This window comes from Phyllostomus discolor, chromosome 2 (genome assembly GCF_004126475.2).
Source record: "Phyllostomus discolor isolate MPI-MPIP mPhyDis1 chromosome 2, mPhyDis1.pri.v3, whole genome shotgun sequence".
Taxonomy (NCBI): Eukaryota; Metazoa; Chordata; class Mammalia; order Chiroptera; family Phyllostomidae; genus Phyllostomus; species Phyllostomus discolor.
Window position 1 is genome coordinate 165,004,852 of NC_040904.2, and position 20,150 is coordinate 165,025,001.

At 41.3% G+C, this 20,150-nt stretch overlaps 1 protein-coding gene across 7 annotated transcripts in view; it reads right to left on the reverse strand.

Annotated features, from left to right (window-relative positions):
• Window positions 1-20,150, reverse strand: part of SCN8A (sodium voltage-gated channel alpha subunit 8) — a 217,663-nt gene that overhangs the window by 65,147 nt on the left and 132,366 nt on the right. For all 7 annotated transcript variants that reach the window (XM_036019004.1, XM_036019007.1, XM_036019006.1 and 4 more), the window contains 4 exons: window positions 19,852-19,993; window positions 18,132-18,338; window positions 16,957-17,250; window positions 3,386-3,748 (listed from right to left, as the gene is read on the reverse strand). In XM_036019004.1, the coding sequence (XP_035874897.1) occupies window positions 3,386-3,748; window positions 16,957-17,250; window positions 18,132-18,338; window positions 19,852-19,993 (1,006 nt within the window). The remainder of the gene's footprint in view (window positions 1-3,385; window positions 3,749-16,956; window positions 17,251-18,131; window positions 18,339-19,851; window positions 19,994-20,150) is intronic.

Sequence of the window (20,150 nt, forward strand, 5' to 3'; positions counted from 1 at the left end):
CACCGCCTGATCATTAAGACTGTGTGAGACCAGCCTGTAAACTCCTGCAGCAGTGGCCACTGCACCAATGCACAAAGCGTGAGTATGGAACTGGAAGGGTTCAGACAAAGACAAGTTGATCCGTAGCTGCAGACACGCCCATAACGTTTCCGCAGTAAGGATCGCTATATCCCAGCCCAAAATGGTATTAGTGCCTCATCTGGCCTGGACTGTATGTAACATTGTAACATATTGTTTTCTTCTAAGATAAATGACTGTTTTTCCCACATCTCAAAAGGAGTTAATATTTAATCAGGAAATTTTCTTTGGCAAGTTTTCTTGGTTTCATTTCCTCAAGTCACTAGGTCTCAGAGATGAGTCTCTGAGTCTCATCTGTTAATAGGATAAAACACCTACTGAATAGGGTGGTTATAAGAATTAAATGAGATCATGCATGTAAAGTACTTAGCCGAGTGTATTAAGAACTCAATGTATGGTAGCTATAATGATTATACCTACTGTGGAAAACTGGAAAGAACAGAAAAGTGTAAGAAGAAAAAAGTCAGCAAAAGTCCCCTCCCAAAGGCAACGACTGTTAACTTTAGTCAGTCATCTTTTTCCTACATGCAGTTTGTCTTCTTGGAGATCTGGTATACCATACAAACTATACGTATTCTGTTTTTGTTTTCTCAACTTGGCTTATTAATATAAATTAGGTATTTATTCACATTATTAACAACTAGGAAGTTGTCTATGTCTTCTAACACAATAGTTTTTTTTTCCTAATTATGAAGTCCTTGGGAATGATATAGTCCTGCCTACCCCATCTTCCTGCCGCTTTGGGATCTGACCTCCTGACCTTGGGAATCCTGAAATCTGTCACCATCAACACTTGGGACCACTGCAAAGGATTTCTTATATGCTTACAGGGTGTTGAGTGTGTAGGCTCAAAAAAAAAAAAAAAAAAAAAAAAAGCCCCAAAGGCAAAGGCTCTGCGTTTACAATATAAGGCAGTGCAGAAAGCCTCACATTCCACAACCATCTGTTCAACTGCCTCTCAAATTTTTCTCCCACACAGTACAACAGAGGCTGCTAAAAAACCAAAAACAAACCCCCAAACCTGCTCATCTGATGTAAGCAGACGCTCAAGCTCTTTCCTGAACTCCTTTTCTAATACCTTCTCTTCAAAGGAAAAACAAGATGTATTACTGAGCTTAAATATTTTTAAAAACTGCCAGGAATTAATATTCAGGTTGGCTTTCAGCATTTGAATTGCCCCACCTGAACTCTCCACTCTGACCCACCCCTCATTCTTCTTGATATTATTTCCCATTTTTTCAGGGAATATAATTATCTATCTAATTGTGGAGTCCAAAATTGACCTCTAGACATAGAATTAGTGAAAATCAAATACAAATTACATTTAAAGATAATCATCTATAACATTTATTTTGACTGATTATCTGGTTTGGGGGGCACTGTGTAACCAGTTTGTTATTATTGTCCCTATTACTGTTGATCTTCCATAAACAGGTCTCCAGAAGAGCAATGGCCATGTGGCTATGCAGAGAGGACATTAAAATGAACTGAAAAACAGAAGACTAAGGTTTCTGAAAGGTGCAAGATTCTGGATCCATCAGTGATGAGCTGTGTGACCTCGAGGAGCACAAATTCTCTGAGCCTGCTTCCCCATCTAAAAAAGAGGAATAATAATCTATGTCCATTTTGTTAGCCTTATGGAATTTTTATTCAGAAAAAATTAAATTACACATGTAAAAGTAATTTGCAGCTTGTAAAGAGCTATACAAATGTAAGGGGGGAAGTAATTTGTTTTTAAATAAAAAGGTAGGGGCCCTGGCTGGTGTGGCTCAGTGGACTGAATGCCAGCCTGCGAACCCAAGGGTCGCTGGTTCAATTCCCAGTCAGAGCACAGGCCTGGGTTGCAGGCGAGGTCCCTAGCAGGGAGCACGTGACAGGCAACCACACATTGATGTTTCTCTCCCTCACTTTCTTCTTCCCTTCCCCTCTCTCTAAAATAACTAAATAAAATATTTAACAAATAAATGAAAAGGCAGGGAAAGAAAAGACAACCTCAAATACATCTTAACTGTCTTTTGAATTTTTATCTATACAGTCAACAACTGCCCTAAAATGCTAAAAACAGGTGATTCTGAATAATTCCACCCATGACTGTCCAGTTTTCCTCCACACATGCATCATGCTAATTAAAGGATTGGCTATCTTCATGCTGTGTTAGAGGAACCCAAAGAGTTAGAACAGAACAGACTGACATGCTATCTCAAGGAATTTACACCAGCTAAGGAGGAACTGAGGAAAGTTAAGGAATTAAGAGGTAGGAAGGATTAGGATCATTGAGATTAGAAGAATTTAAAACCAGGAAAAAGGTATGAACAGCTTAGAATTTAAAGAAATGTTAGGAGATGGTTTTCCCAAAGAGGGAGGCCATTCTCCAAACACCTAGACAAGAGATTTTCGTGCAGCTATTATATTCAACTCCTTTAGAGCCTGACATTTGATTACATTTAAAATTCATCTTTTGCTTCCCTTTTCCTTCCTCCCCCGTACACCACGTGTTCCGGCCCCAACCTCCTATTTCTCCCTCCTTCAGTTTATTTCCATTTCAATCCCTTTGCCGTCCAGGCCCACTTTTGCAGTGTTTCCCTTAACCTCTCCTGGCCGGGCTCTCCCTGGTGTCCGTCTCCCACCCTCTGTATCACGCATGCGCATTCCTCTTTGGAAAAATCACACCTCATTCTTGCAGAGGAGCCTTGGAAAATTATTCAAAACTGTATTACTTTCTAAAATAGAAAGATAGGAGCTTTAAATTCCAAGCTGTTTCCCTAGGAGAGAGGACGTGGACGGGAGAAGCAAGGGGAGTTCCAAACCCGCTCAGACTTGGTCACTGGTGGTGGTGGCACGATGCTTCTCATTCCATGTGGGCAGGACCCGCAGGCCAGAGGCATTCAGTCAGTGCAGGTGGGGGAGGGGAGGCGGGAAACAGGCAGATAGAAACTTCCAAAATGGAAAGAGGAAGACGTAAAATAAAAGGAGTTACTGAAGGAAGGAGAAGAGTCCAAAACAAAGAAGGATGGGGAAAATGGAACAAGGAATAAAGTAAAAGGGGAAAAGGAGAATAATGGGGGAGGGGTGAGGACTGAAGACAGAAATGGAAACCAACCAGGAGGGAGAAAACAGAACCGGCCTGGGGCGGGGTAAGAAAGAAGAGTGGGGCCGGGTGGGGAGCTGGGGAAGCAGAGCACAGGAGAGAACATGTGGAAGGAGAGGGACAGGGAGAGGAAGGGAGCAGGGAGACTGCCATGCCTAGCCTTGGTCTATATGTTTACTTCCTTACACTGTCACTGGTAGCTGCCTTATCTATTTTCACCTCTGGCAAGAGACGCCCGCCGATGTGCGTGCCGGGGCCTCCGATGAGGGACACCACGCCGTTGCAGTCCACTGTGCTGTTGCGCTTCACACTGCGCCGCAGGCTGGGGAAGATGCGGGAGGAGCGGCTGCCCTGGCTGTAGCCGCTGTAGCCGCTGTAGCTGCTGCGGCGCTCGCGGGCCCGGATCGGGATGAACAGCGAGTCGCGGCGGCCCTCGCTCTCCTCCACTGTGCTGTGCTCGTCGTCTGCAAACTCGTTCTCCGAGCCCGGGTCCCGGAACCGCCCGGGCCCCCTGAAGCTGAAGATGCTGCTCTTGCTGTTGTGGCGAGATAGGAATGGGGAGCCTGGAATGCTGAGTAGTGACTGTAGAAAAAGAGAGAGAGATTGGCAGGTTATGAAACGGGAAGCTGACCCCTTAGAGCCTGAGCAAAGGCTGCAAACTTCCCCAGCCTGGTCCCATCCTTTCATTTGTTGTCAGAGCACAAGTGTTTTCAGAAAGCACTCGGGATGCAGAATTGCTTCTGCCGCTCAACACCCATTATTACTCACTTCTCCTTGTCCCATTCCCACGAGATATGCCTGTTTCTGACCAGTTAACCACTCAACAATTTGACTCATTGTTCACTCAAGCACTGAAACGATGCTTTTGTCTCATGTTCTATACAGTCAAAGTACTGAGAGACACATCTGTGTGTCTATTTTTCACACTATGGGCTCACAAGCAGTGTGCCTTTAATTTACTCCATGCCACACTTGGCAAAAAGGAAAGAATTTAAAAATGGGTATCACTTGCCATTTGTTCAACATAAAATTTTTCACCAAAAGTTTAATATTTGTAAGTTCTGTAATCCTCAGCACTGACGTATTTAAATAAATCTCTTCTTTACCACTTAGAAATTTTTCCTCATTTCTTTTTCCTTCAACTCATACTGGCAGTACACATTCCCTAGAGAATTTCATGCTAACATATATTTTATACTTCAATGTATTTTATTGATTACCCCTGAATACTTTTCTGCAAAAAAATATAAACCGTACTTTTAAATGTTTAAATTTTCCTGTAATGAGTGTCTAAGAAGTTAAAAAAGCCCACTGCTGAATTGAGTTTTTATTATTCTTATTAATATAATTGATCAAGATATACAAATATAGCCCTGGCTGGCATGGCTCAATGGATTGAGTGCCAGCCTGTAAACCAAAGGGTCGCTGGTTGGATTCCCAGTCAGGGCACATGCCTGGGTTTCAGGCCAGGTCCCCAGTAGGGGGCATGTGAGAGGCAACCACACATTGATGTTTCTCTCCCTTTCTCCCTCCATTCCTCTCTCTAGAAGTAAATAAATAACATCTTTTAAAAAAAGATATACAAATATAGTATACGTTTAATAAGTAATTACTAAACTTAAAAACTTATTAAAATGTATCTCAATGAGATGGATGAGATTTTTCTTTCAATTGGTGTTTTTGGTGTTTAAATATTTGTAGATAGTATTACTTATTATTAGAATGACACATGGCTCAACATCGATTTCCCTGCCCCCTTTTAAATATTTGATTTTCAAGCACTGAGAAACCTCATTAATGTAAACAGTGCCTTGAAACAGAAGAATTTTGTTATAGTAATGTCACTCAATTCTTTGAACTTCTGCCAAATTATATGCCAAAGTCACTTAGTAAGCTACCAGCATTAGGTCCTCTTTTCAATTTTGTTGAAAGCAAAGAACTGAAAACCACCCAACTTGTCAAAAGATTTATTACCTAGATATCAGAATTATTCCATGTCTTGATTTCTATGGATATAAAAAAGGCTTTATTTATTATTTACTAATATTATATGGGTTACTCTTATAGAGGTTACTCTTTTACTTAAAAGTCACTTTATTTAACCCAACAGAAAAGGTTAGAATAATCAAAATATTGCTAATTTCTATATATCTATGCTAACAAATTTTTTAATAAAGTGAGTTTATCTTATCACATGCTTTAAAGATATTTTCATCAAAACTACAAAGCCACAGATTTGGCTCATTTAACTTATGAGAATGTCTAATGACCTCACTACAAAAGCAACTGGCCAAATCAGACTTATGCATATTTTCAAAGGAAAAAGTATGTCCTCAGATAGGGCAAGGGAGAGTAATGGGGGAAAAATGAGGACAACTGTAATTGAGCAATAAAAAATAAATAATAAATAAATAGCCCTGGCTGGTGTGGCTCAGTGGATTGAGCACCAGCCTGCGAACCAAAGAGTCATCAGTTCAATTCCTAGTCAGGGCACATGCCTGGGTTGCAGGCCAAGTCCCCAGTATGGGGGGCATGTGAGAGGCAAACATACTTTGATGTTTCCCTGCCTTTCTTTCTCCCTCCCTTCCTCTCTGTCTAAAAATGAATAAATAAAAGCTTAAAAAAATAAAATAAAACCTGAAATTAAAAATGACCTCATTTTTCATTTTATAAATGTATTAATATGTATCCCAACGATAACCATCTAACTCCTGAACTTAAAGCATCTCAATATCCTTGACTATAACTTCATTTCACATTTAAGAGTGTAAGAGGTAAAGCCAGAAAGTCTTACAATGGATTTACATTACCTGTATTAAAGGAAACTTTGTAGACATTAATATTCCCAATCGTCCAATGTCCAACTGACCCCAAAGATTTTTTTAAAGATTTTATTTATTTATTTTTAGAGAGGGAAGGGAGGAAGAAAGAGAGAGAAAGAGAGAGAGAGAGAAACATCAATGTGCGGTTGCTGGGGGCCTTGGCCGGTAAGCCAGACATGTGCCCTGACTGGGAATCGAACCTGCAATGCTTTGGTTTGCAGCTCGCGCTCAATCCACTGAGCTACGCCAGCCAGGGCGACCCCAAAGATCTTTATTCCTTAGGGTCATGCACTACATAAGCATTGGGATGACAGAGGGGTACATGCTTTCCTTCGATAAAGTGGGAGGAGATGATCATGAAGAGGGAAGTGGAAAAAACTGGTGTGACTTTGGGACCCAGTGCTAACCTTGGGCATAGGAATAAGTAAATTAAACATCTAGGAATCAGGGTTCTTAAAGCTAACTGTGCTTGGAAAGCCTTCAGGTGTCCCAAGGAATTGCACCTCACTTGAGGACTACTGCTTTAAGAGAAAGAACTGGACAAACAACTGACTTTGGACACCCTCCTTGCTTCCCTGAGATATTTGGTTTTGCCCAATTACGACTTTGAAGGAATGCTCAACATAATTTTTAACTATATGAGATTTTTGCCTTAGACTTTAGGCCTTTACCTTCTTGTAAGTGATTCCACTTTGAAAGTTCTTTGTGGGCTGGGTCTCCACCAATACAGTGCATATAAGTGTTAAATAAACCTTTTAAAATAAACTTTTGATCTATGTGTCTGTTCTTATGCCATACCAGACTGTTTTGATTACTGTGGTAATATAGCTTGATGTCAGGTATGGTGATTCGCCTACTTTGTTTTTCTTTCTCAGAATTGCTGTAGCTATTTGGGGTCATTTATGGTTCCACATAACTTTCTGAAATGTTTGTTCTATTTCTGTGAAATAAGTCATTAGTATTTTAATAGGGATTGCATTGAATCTATAAATTGCTTTGGGTAGTATGGACATTTTGATGATGTTAATTCTTCCAATCTATGAGCATCGCATATGCTTCCATTTATTTGTGTCTTCCTTAATTTTTTTCTTCAGTGTTGTGTAGTTTTCTGAATACAGCTACATGCAAAAAAATGAAAACTCAACCACCAACTTAAACCATACACAAAAATAAACTCAAATGGATTAAAGACTTAAATGTAAGTCATGATACCATAATAGTCCTAGAGGAAAACATAGGCAGGAAAAATCTCAGATATTCCACACAGCAATATTTTCACTGGTATGTCCCCTAGAGCAAGGGACATAAAGGAAAGAATAACCAAATGGGACTTCATCAAATTAAAAAACTTCTGCACGGCTAAAGAAAATATCAGCCAAATGAAAAGAGAACCAACACTATGGGAAAATATACTTGCCAATGATATCTCAGACAAGGGTTTGATCTCCAAAATATTTAAAGAACTCACACAACTCCACTCGAGGAAGACAAACAGCCCAATTACAAATGGGCAAAGGACCAGAATAGACAGTTCTCCTAGGAGGATACACAGAGGGCTCAGAGACATGTGAAAGGATGTTCAGTATCACTAGCCATCAGAGAGATGCAAATGAAAACCACAGTGAGATGCCACTTCACACAGGTCAGAATGGCTATCATAAACAAATCAACAATTTAATGCTGGAGAGGTTGTGGAGAAAAGGGAACCCTAGTGCACTGTTGGTGGGAATGCAGACTGGTGCAGCCACTGTGGAAAACAGTATGAAATTTCCTCAAAAAACTAAAAATGGAACTGCCTTTTGACCCAGCAATTCCACTGCTAGGATTATACCCTAAGAATCCTGAAACACTAATTCCAAAGAACGTATGCATCCCAATGTTCATAGCAGCACAATTTACAATAGCCAAGTGCTGGAAGCAACCTAAGTGCCCATCAGTAAATGAATGGATCAAAAAACTATGGTACATTTACCCAATGGAATTCTATGCAGCAGAAAGAAAGAAGGAGCTCCTACCCTTCGCCACAGCATCATGGAAAGCATCATGCTAAGTGAAGTAAGCCAGATGGTGAAAGACAAATACCATATGATCTCGCCTATAAGTGGACCTAACCAACAAAAAAAATAAGCAAGCAAAATATAACCAGAGACACTGAAATTAAGAACGATCTGACAGTAACCAGAGGGGAAGGAGCAGGGAGATAACAGGCAAAAGAAGGGAAAGGCTTGTCAAGGAACATGTATAAAGGACCCATGGACGAAGCTAAAGGGGGAAAGTGGTGGAAGGAAAATGGAGACGACTGTACTTGAAAAACAATAAAGACGATAAAAAATATATAAAATAATATTTTTGATGATAATTTTGGAAGGGCTGTAGGGCTCCTCTAATATTTCTGCCCATTATCTTTTTGTTACCTACAACTCCATTTCTAGTTCTAGACTCAAAATGCTTCCAGTTCCAATCTCTTTCTATAGCCCTGTGGCTCAATGGGTACATTTTCTTAGGATATTTCTAGTTCCATCATACTCTGCTCTCATATGTATTTCCCTTGTTATATAGTCTTTTCCTGCCGTGGCTCAAAGCAACTCACAAATCCCTGAGATGATAAATGAATTTGATCAGTGGGGGCCAAATCAAGAAAACTAAACCATAAATTATTTGATAATAAACATCACTGTTAAATATACACCACATGCAATATTTCTGACAACTTGCCTAATCACTCTGATTTGTTTTGCTCCTTTGTCCCAACCCTGAACCAGAGAAGGGAAGCTGCATTGGTCAGATTCCAGAGTGTATGTTCACAAGGTCTCATTCATGAGTGGATGGTGTCACTGTGTGTTAAAAGGGCACATACACGTGGCCAGTTCTTACACTTCCTTCCTCCGTGTTGTTGGATTAGTAAAGGGATCAAGGCCTCCTCCAACTTACTGCTTGCTATTCCTCTTCTCACATTTATTTTATTTTTTAAAATTATTGTTATTATTATTTTAAAATTTTTTATCTTAGAGAGAGGGGAAGGGAGGGAGAAGGAGAGGGAAGGAAACATTGATGTGAGAGAGAAAACATCAACGTGAAAGAGAAATGTCAACTGGCTGTCTTTCATACACGCCACAAATGGGGACAGAACCTGCAACCCAGGCATGTGCCCTGACAGGGAATTGAACTGGTGACCTTTCACTTTGTGGGACAATGCCCAACCGAGTGAGCCATGCCAGCTGGGACCCTCTTCTCACATTTATATTTGGACACCCGCACTGATTCACGCCTCTGAACCAGCTCTCCTAGTCTGAGTCATAGAAGAGTGCTGAGTAAAAGACCTGCTACTGGTCTGCAATGAGACAAGTCGAAAGGTGGGGAGAAGCATTTAGAAACTCTTACAAGTAGATGGTCACAACATCCAAGAATGTGATAATTTTTCTAAAAATTCATTGTTATTTTATTTTACAGTAGTATCAGCTCATGAAAAGTCGGGGAAAATAGAAACTGGTCCTTCACCACAGATAGTTGGAGAAACACTTTTCTAAACAATGTGGCTGGCCAGAAGGTAAGTGTCTTAAAATGTACCTGTGATTTTCTTTCAATCAGGTAAGGTAAGGTGACAGGTACAGAGGCAACTGCCTTTGAAAGAAGAGTTTATTACTGGTAGTTCCTGAGGGAAGGGGGTATGCAGGGCCTCATGGGGAGGTAGAAGGGGCACGGGAAGCCTGGCACAGAGTCTTGACTGTAGTTTACTCCGGAAGGAATGAGTCAGGCAGAGTTGGCACCTTAGAGCAAGTTTAGGATCGGATAGTTTAAGTAATTCCAAGTGGGCTCTGGGCCATCCAAGTGGTCCCAGTTGTCCAGTAGCTGGCCCTGAAGCAGTTTAGGGCCAGGGAAATACTGACTTTGTGTGGAAGAGTTAGATAAAAGGAGAAGGTTGGGGAATAAGGCTTTTGAATTGGTTGATTTACATATGAAAGGCACACTTCCAGGCACGCAGCCCACTAACTCCAGGAATTGAGTTAGCGCTGGGAGGGGCAGTCCCTTCCCTGCCAGCAAGGCTCCTAAAATGCCAAAGCATCCTAAAATTCAGAGAATACCAACACAACTGAGATGGTAAGACCCCAAGATTGGGTTTAGGGGAGATAGGAAGTATCCTTGAGTTTCTACCCACATGTTTAGTGCAGTTGAACACAGAACACTGAGAGGTTCAAAACGTAAACTCACATGTTAATAAACTGTGCCTCGGGCACATTTGGTGCGCTGTCTTGATGGCCTCGCTGGAAAGAAATATGGCCAGGACAAGACGGGACACAGACGCTCCTGGGCTCCTTAACCAAATCCCGTGATCACCTTTAACGTCATCACTCCGTGCCCTAAGAACGGCAGTCAAGGTGCTTCGAGCCTTGACCCTAACTTACTCTCTTACTTCTGTTCTCCAGTGTCCAGCAGCTTCTTCCTCTGCAGACTTTCTTCATCGCTCCACACCACTGAGCCCCTCTTTGAGATTACTATGCTCCACTTTTTACTATAGCTCTTTAAATACATGCTTTATCTCTTCTTTTTAAGTAACATTGTACACACATTTTCTCCTTAAGGGTGCACTGTCTGATTCATCTTTATTTCTCCTGGAAGTCTTTGTACATTGTAGGTACAGCATTTAATTTAATTAACATGTATTTAGATTATACACTGTAAGTTAGCCACCCACTGCAGCACTGTTCCATTCCTGCACTGCGTCACTACTTCACTTCTGGTAGCAACTTTTTCTGGACTGAATGTTGGGTGCTAACATGCCCTGAAAAATTAGGTCTCCCTATTAGGAAAGAAGTATGATTTATTTGACAAATGGTCATTAAATACCTATTGTATGCTAAGTGATATGGATACAGTGACGATAGGGACCCATACAATAGGGTCCCTAACCTTTTGAAACTTGTAGCCTCGTAGGAAATACTACATACTATATGAGAGCTAATACACCAGACTACAAGGGGGGAACCCCCCTAAAACAGAATTATCTTCAGAGGCAGGGGGTGAGGGGGGGGGCTTCTTGTAGTACAAGCTTCTCCAACTAGGTGAGCGAGTGTTCTAGGAACCCGTCTGTATCAGTGTACCAGCTGGTGTTGTGAGAGGCTGTGTTCAGCTCCACTGAATTTTTTTTGAAGACTCTTTCAACACATTTGCCCATGCTGTGATGGGTGATTTCTGAGCACACCTGCCCACACCATGCCAAGTGTTCAGCAGTTTTTGACCAAAAAACGGTATAACCCCCATGCCTCACTGTCCCTATTCACCAGATCTTGCTCTGAGCAATGTTTTTTTTGTTTCCCTGATTAAAAAAATCCTCAAAAGGAAATGTTTTGCAGATGTGGAAGAGGTGAAACAAGAAATGGCAGAAGCACTAAAATGCATCAAAATCAATGAGTTCAAAATTATTTTGAGCGGTGGAAAGTCTCAACGGGTGCATTGCATCAGATGGAGAGTACTTTGAAGGTGACTGAAGTATAAACATGTAAGCATATATATGCAGTTTTTTATAAATAAATTCTGATTTTGGGGGGTCCCCCTTCATATTCTTAACTGATAGGAAAGTGATAAGGAAGATGATGATCAAGTCAGTAACTTGGGACCACTTAGAAATCAGGATCCTGAGACAGCACACAGTAAAAGGAAATGCTTTACCTATTATTCTTTAACCCCTTGTTCCACCATGGACAACAGAGTTGACTGCAATACATGCAGAAGGAAAAGTGATGACTTGCTCAGCTGCTCCCTGTACCCTGTACACAATACCTAGTTCATTCCCCAAGGCCACACGTCCTTAGGTAGCCACCCCAGCCCCTCCCCACTGCAACTTCCCTGGACGGGAGGGGTCAGATGACTTGGAACCCACTGCTTATTATCCTGGGATCCAGATGGTTCATGAGATAGGTAGACGCCTTACTCTCTGTTTCCAAAATCTTTCTTGTCAGCCAACCAGGAGCTTCTGGTCCTTTTCAGGCCGTGACATAACAGCCAACTAAAAATACCACCTTAGGCCTAGGTGTGTGTTTGAGAGACGGCTCTGGGTGCTCTTAACAGACTCCCATTTCACAGAAGATGTAACTCAGGATTTCAGGGCATCCGCATGAGCTGTCTGTTGGCATGAGGCTTAATAATGACTGACATATTTAAACTGTGATAAATTGGAGATTTAATGTTCTATTTCCATGCCATATTTCATTTTTTCTTTCCACGATAGCAGTGTTTTTTAAAGTGTAGTCTGGGAACTCCGGGGGGGTCCCTGTGACCTTTTTAGGGGAGGGGATCACAAGGTCAAAACTAGTTCATGATAATACTAACACATTTGCCTTTATCACTCTCATTTCCTCACGAGCATACCGTGGACGCTATGAGCCTTACAGCTTTTGCAATATTTAATATTCTTTTCTGATGAGATTGGTGGTGATAATATATGTGATTTTTAAATACTGTGTGTCAGTACTTGGAGACCTGCATCACTTAGTGAACCAGTAGTTCCAATGTAACGGATGCATGATGCTACAAATGATTAATGAGTTAGGGATCCTGGTGAAAACACCACAAGAGACTTTAAAGTAACGGAGTATCAAGTTACTGACACAGTTTCAGATTCTACATTGTAATTAACCCTCAAAACTACCACTGCCCAGTTCAGGAATAGCGGCAAAGAATATTCACAATTATCTTAAAAGGTTATTAAAATAATCCTCCTTTCCTAACTATACCTGTAGAAAACCAGATTTTCTTCAAATACTTCAACAACAAAAAATATCACAAGAGTAAATACAAAAGCATGTATGATATTCCAGCTGTTAAACCAGAGATTAAAGAGATTTGCAAAAAATGTAAGTGGTACTACTTTTTTCCACTATATTTTTTGTTCCGGAAAAGTTAATTTTTACAAAAATATGTGTAACTTGTATTAAATATATAATCAATTTATCATTATTATTTTTAAATAAATCAGTAAATAGTTTTAAATTTCTTAATTTAATTTCTAATATGATGAAATCACATTTTAAAAAACTCTCTAGGGTTCTCAATAATTTTTAAAACACAAAGGGGTCCTAATACCAAAAAGGAGAGAAATGCTGCAATACAGTAGTTAAAATACTTTGCAAAAATGGGCTCAACCTAATATTTATAAAGTGGCCTAAGCCCTAAAAACACAGCAGTGATTTTATAGGGAAATGGGCAGGAGACAGGCTGGGCAGATGCCTCCAGAGGATGTCAGAAGACCTGGCAGGAAAGGACACTGACTGACACTTGAGCTGTGCTGTGGGACAACTGAAGCCACATTCATTGGTGGGCCCCCAGGAGAGACGGCCACGCATGTGTGGAGGTGAGTGAGGAGGGGATGGCTGCAGGCTGTGGTGATTAGGGGCACAAGCTCGGCAGTGGGAAGGACCTGGTCCAAATGCTGACTCACGTTTACTAGCAACATAACGTTAGACAAGTTAGTTAATCTCTCCAGGCCTCAGTTTCCTCAGTCATTCTTCCAGATAAAATCCGAGACACTGTAGGAGAGTCCTGGGACAAAGACTGTTACTGCAGGTAGGATTTCTAATCAAGTCCTGGCAGTCAGCCATGGTCTCTAGAAATCTGCTGATACAAGTTTTTTTAGATGGGGAAATAAGAGGAAGTGAATATTTTCATGCAAAGCAGGATATCTCAGAAGCCCAGATTTATGCTCCGAGCCTTGGAGCAATCAGTGCAACTCTGTGCTAAAGTATTTAGATTACAAGAGACCATTCATAAGCAATGTGTTAATTGCACTAAGGTATTCATTGACCAGGTCAGTGAGGGTTCCAAGGACAAGGGCTGGATTACAGCAGGGCCACAATCGAACTTTTCCCCAAAAGAGGCTGAACTAGGAGAAAGGCGAGGTGAAGGTGGGTGAGACAGATGGTTCCAGGCCAAGTCCCAGACGAGTTAAATCAGTTTTATAAAAGTCATTATTTATTTGTCCAACAAGTATCTGAATGTCAGCCATGTGCAAAGAAGCAGACCTTGACGTTAAGACTTTGAGAAGAGGATAAGAACATAAGAAAAAATAATGCCCCAGGCAGTAAAGAGGTATGTATAAAATATAGTGAAAAGATGAAAGAATTTCCAGTTGGGTGTGGAATGGGGGAGGTCAGGGAAGGTTTCTTGAGAAAAGAATGTGGAGAATAAGTATGATGTAGACTCAGCGATGGGAAAATAGGAGTGTTTCTGGAGCAAAACGGAGTGTAGACAACAAACATCATATACGAGAAGCCTCTAGGAGTGCATTCGGATTAAGAATAGGGTGCTCGAGGGGACACGTGACTGGAGACTGAACAGGCAGGCTGCGTCCAGGGGAAGGGGACGTGCTATACATTCCATGCTAAAGGGATGGGACTTCATTAGAAAATGAGAGTAAATCTGATTAGGAGAATACTCCCTCCCATTTTTCTTAAAAACTATTCCAAACAGTCAACATTTTTTTTTTAAAGATTTTATTTACTTTATTTTTAGAGTTGGAAGAGGGAGACAGAGAGAGACATCAATGTGTGGTTGCTGGGGGTTATGGCCTGCAACCCAGGCATGTGCCCTGACTGGGAATCGAACCTGCGATGACTGGTTCGCAGCCCGCGCTCAATCCACTGAGCTACACCAGCCAGGGCAACATTTTTTTTTAAATCCCTACTCAACCTCTCATTTCCTTCAATAAGATTTTAAATTTCCTACATTATTAAAAACTTCCTATGCTCTATCTATAAACATATCCATGCCCACCCTTCTCTACTTTCTCAGTGTTTTAGGGGACAAGGTGCCCCTTTCCTGTTAGACACTACATCTTCTAAGACTGTGCTCTATTTTCTATTTTACCCCATATTCTAGCTCCATCTCACCTTCTGGGTTCCCCCCTGCCCCCAGATTATAAAAATGCTTATTTTCATCCATATTCTTTGAATAAGCTTGAGTGAGAAGTCTACACTCATTGTTCCCACTTCCCAACCAATATGGCATCCATCCTTACCCGGTATGGAAGTGTGTCTTTAAAGTTGTCAGTGAAGTAGATTGTCAATCAACAAATATTTCCAATTCTGATCTCAAAAAGCATCTCTGTAAAATTCCAATCTATTAATCACCCCCCAGCCTTCCCCAACCCTTGTGTTCTCTCAGCTTCACTGAACTCTTGGCTATCAGTCCCTCGAATGGCCACCCATTTACTTCCCTTCATGAGCTCCATCTCCGATGCCCACGAACATCAGTGGCTGTGTCCTCGGCCCACTGTTCTTTCCCACTGGACACCATAACTTTGACTAATCTCATCAAGTTGCATGATTTCAATAGTCACCTCTCATCTCAGGACCTCTTCTATGAGCTATCAATTCACTATACCTGTGTCGAAAAGACCTCTCTACTTGGGTACTCAACAAATAATTCAACTTGGTATATCCAAACTGGAATATGCTTTTCTTCAAATGCTCTTTCTTCAGTCTAACTGCTCCCTCACCAACACACACACACACACACACACACACACACTATTCGACCAACTGCAATTCATCCTTTATCTTCCCCAGAAAATCTTGGCTGAACCTACAGGTTGGCATAGATCTGTGCCCTCCAAAACAACCCAGTGTATGTCAACTATGAAATAATGCTGTCGATGCTATTATATAAGTAATTTTTAAATGTATCTGGCTGTTCCACTACACTGTAAGCTCTCTAGGACAGGGATGCCATTTTAATCATCTTTTAATCTTCAGGACCTAGCAATCCTTCGCCCATGGTAGGCATTCCATAACTGTTTGGTGATCAGTGATGATCTGCTGATAGCTTATAAAACACAGAGGAGCGGGAGAAGGACCAGAGGAAGTGCACTAAAGTGGGTAACTGCAGAAGAACAAACTAATACAAAAATCCAAACAAAGGCAGGATTAATAAGAATAGAAAGAAGGGGATGGACACAAGAGATTTTGCTATGACACAATGAATAGGACTAGCAAAAGAAGGAACTGGGAAGCAAGAGGTACAAAAAAGAGAGACAGGAATCATCCCTGAGAAACGAGAGAATACAATGGATATGATGCCATCACCAAAACTGTGATCTAGTCTACCTTACAAACTTTTCTTTTCTTTTTTTTTTTAAGATTTTATTTATTTATTTTTAGAGAGGGAAGGAAGGGAGGGAGAGAGGGGGGGGGGGGGAGAGAGAGAGAGAGAGAGAGAGAGAGAGAGAAACATCAATGTGCGGTTGCTGGGGGTTATGGCCTGCAACCCAGGAATGTACCCTGGCTGGGAATCGAACCTGGGACACTTTGGTTCCCAGCCCGCGCTCAATCCACTGAGCTACGCCAGCCAGGACAAACTTTTCAGTGTTTCTTTAAAATGGGGAATTAAATGGCCTAAGAATTAGATTTTGGTGGTAGTTTTTGAAATCCAAAAATATATTTATGTGATGATAGTTATAGCAATAGAATTCTCAACAATTATCCATAAGTCCTCCCACTCTTTTTCTCTTAGTTTCTCCATTTATTAAAGTTTGGTAAATTTATCAGCATGACACTATATATCTAGAATAATTACTAGAACTTGCCACACTCAAATAAAGTGACCTAAAGAGTTTTATCTCTTTTTAAAAAATCTACAAGTTGTTTGTGCTAAGTTCTGATGTTCAGATGCTAAGAGGAGAAAAGTTCTTGCTAATGTTTCAGAATATAAGCTTACTGGTCAGACAGACCTTACTGCCGAAGCAAGTCTGCCACAGGTCATCACGTCTCCCTAAAGCTGGCTTTAGAGCAGAGGATGGTCCTAATATGCCGGGAATATTTAGTTCTTCCTACAGAAGAACAATATGGAACATGGAAGGGCAGGTCTGAGGATGCAGGGATGGGTCTGGAAAATGTAAAGCCAAAGGGGAATAAGAGAATCAAGTGATTAGGAAAACCAGAATTTCTTAGACTATTTGACCCAGTGCAAAGAGTTTACCTGGTTCATGATGGAAAATTTCCTCCCTATTCTGTTGTCTGGCAGCCGAAAGCCTTTCCTCCTCATGCCATCTTCTGACTCTGACTTAAACACCTTCTCAGGATCCCCTTTCTCCTCTCCTTCAGAGAGTTCCTTTTGCTTCCTCTTCTTTCTCCTGTTTCGTCTTTCCTTAGCACTCTTGGAACTGAGTTTAGAAATTTCAGATGAGCTCCGAGGGGAACCTCCCCCTTCTTCACCTTCTTCCTCTATGGCATCCTCTGAGACAGTTCCCGCTGAGGTGGCCATGGCAGCAGCCTAGGAGAGGAGCCACAGAGCAACAGACCAGGTCAGAAGCAATTACCCCAAGTCACCCAAAGTCAAGCAACGAGTGCTGATCAGTTCCTTTCCCTCAGACAGGGAAAGGAGGGAATAAAGGAGGAAGGAGAACTGGCAGTCAGGGGACTGTGGCCAGGGCCGGCCATCCCCATGTTCTAGCTGAATCTGTACCGTGGCACACAGCACTGAGTCATCAGAGCAGAACCCAGTGGTGAGGCTTTGGGGTTTATTCTCCTGAGTATCTCAGATACGAACCTGGCTGCCTTCTTTGAACTGCACTGACTTTTCTGGACAACTCTGAAAATGAATGCTAAGAACTACTTAGGACATATATTACAGGACATGAAACTGTATTATACATATGGGCCTGATGATGTAAAAATACATGTATATTTGGATAAAGATTAGAAAGTAAAGTGTTAGGGTGGTAGATTATAAATTTGTTTTTCAAACTTCACTTTAGTATTTCACCTATATCTTATTTTTAATTACAATCAATACTTTTTTAAGACCACAGAGAACCTCTGAAGGAGACTGTAATGTTTTCCTCAACAAAAAGGTTATGCTTACACGAAGCTCTGTACAAACCGCTCTGGCCACTGTCTCTTCTCCCCAGCCATCATGCCAGTTGAACGCGGAACAGTGGAGAAATTCAACCAAAGAACATATTAACAATTTGGCCATTAGATAAATGGGATAATTGAACCAACCACGCCCAGTTGTTAATTAGGTATTTTGATCAGATCAATACCTTCTCTTTGACAATATGCCTAGGAGAGAGCAACTGGAGTGGCAACCAGGTGGGGGCCCACTCCCAGTGATAGGGCAGGCAGGACTGCTGCAAAGAACTGATCACCCACCTGTGCCTCTTCCTGTTGCTTCTTAAGTTGCTCCAACATCGCTTTGAATTCAGCCTCTTTTTGCTCTGCCTCTTCCAGTGTTGCCTGATTCTGCTCTTCATAAGCCATGGCCACCACAGCCAAGATCAAGTTCACCAGATAGAAGGAACCCACAAAGATGACTAAGACAAAGAAGATCATGTAGGTTTTCCCAGCTGCTCGTAAGGTCTGCAGAGAAAAGGACCATTTTCTGAGTCCCCTGAATCAAATACACGAGGCTGAAAATGACTCGTGGGCCAGTGTTCCCTGCAGGGGCTCTACAGCATTTTGAATGGGACAGTCTTTCACCACATGGCACCCCTTCACACTGCAAAGCACTTCTCTCGCTCAAAGGCTGAGGGCTTCCCATATCCTCAACTCACAGGAAATATCAGTAGTATCTCCCATTCACTGTGGCAAAATAAGTCCTTTTCCATTTCCAAATACTCCTAATATAGTCCTTTCATAGAAAAATGCTTGATTCTTTTAAAGGAAAAAATTCCCTGGGCTAAGAATTATATTTGACTTTGTCAGTTGTTTCTAAAACAAGTAGAAGAAAAGAATAAAAAATTTTAGCTCATTTATCTACTGGTCCTTAAAGAGCATTAACAGATAAATTCCATCTCTGGGATGGGGTCCAAGTCATAGGAAGTCCCCATCTTGAGTGACAGCCTTCCCTCTTCTTTTGTAATAGCATGTGTTTTGGAAGAAGAATATGACATAAAGGACAGTGGGAAAACAGAAAAAGGCAGAGGATCCTAGAACTGTTCTTTCACTAGCAGCGAGCAAATAGACATCCAAGAACAGTTGGGTTTTAGGTTATGTGTATGTGACCCACTATCACTTAGTTTTCATCTTTGGTCTTTTCAACTACAAATATTTTACATTAGTCATAAATATTTCATGAGAAAGTTTCGAATCCAAGGGAACTCTAGGCTGTCCAACAGAAAGTAAGAACTCCTTAGGGAATCTCATTAGACACTTCCTTTAAAGAGGTTTCTTCACGCCTGAGGGGACATGTTTCTCATTCTCAAACTAAATGGCATCATCTAATGCCAAAGTTGAATAGAAAACAATGAATGAGGATAAAATTTCTAAGCTGGGAGACCCTCTGCAATCACCTACACTAACCTCTCTATCACAACAAGCAAAGTTAAAGGACTCGCCCAGAGTCACCAATGCAGCTCAATAGAATGGTACTGACCATTTAAAAAAATCAGTCACAACCTGCTTGAACAAGTCCAAACATGTTACAAATCTCAAAAATGTTGATATGTTTAGACTCAAGGTCCTTGTGGATAGAAATGTAATTTTTATAATGTCTAGCATAATGCCTTTCACACCATGTTTAAGAATTAATAGTTCTTAAAAAGATGCCCTAAGCCCCCAAACTCAAAAGCAGAAATACAGCACTGCCGATGGTTTGGTGAAACAATCGAGGGCAGGTAGAGACAGCAGGTTCCCAGGCCCAGCAAGAGGCTGTGGACCTCTATAGCTACACATGACTGGGCATTAGAGAAACAGGGACAAGAGAGGAAAGAATTCACTTGATGTTGTAACCGGAGAAATACCATTCTAAGATGCCTGTATAATGTCTTTACAAAAAATCTCTTACACAGAAAGTGCCCAAACACACATTTCCTCATGCAAATTCTATCACCAAAGAAAAAGAGGTAGCACTTGAAAAAGGGGTACTACTTACCAACTGATACAAGTTCTCCCAATAGTCCTGGGTCATAAGGCGAAATAATGCCAAGAAGGCCCAGCTGAAAGTGTCAAAGCTTGTGTAACCGTAGTTGGGGTTCCTTCCTGCTTTCATGCACTGGTATCCCTCTGGGCATTGCCTGAGGAAAGAAAGAGAAGTTCTGGGCTTTTCAACACAATCCTACTGCATCAGCTGCAAGTCATCTCTATGACCTTGGAGATAATAAACATCATCTATAGAGCCAGGCCAACAAATGGGAATGAAGAAGAAGAAGAAGAAGGAAGAGGAGGAGGAAG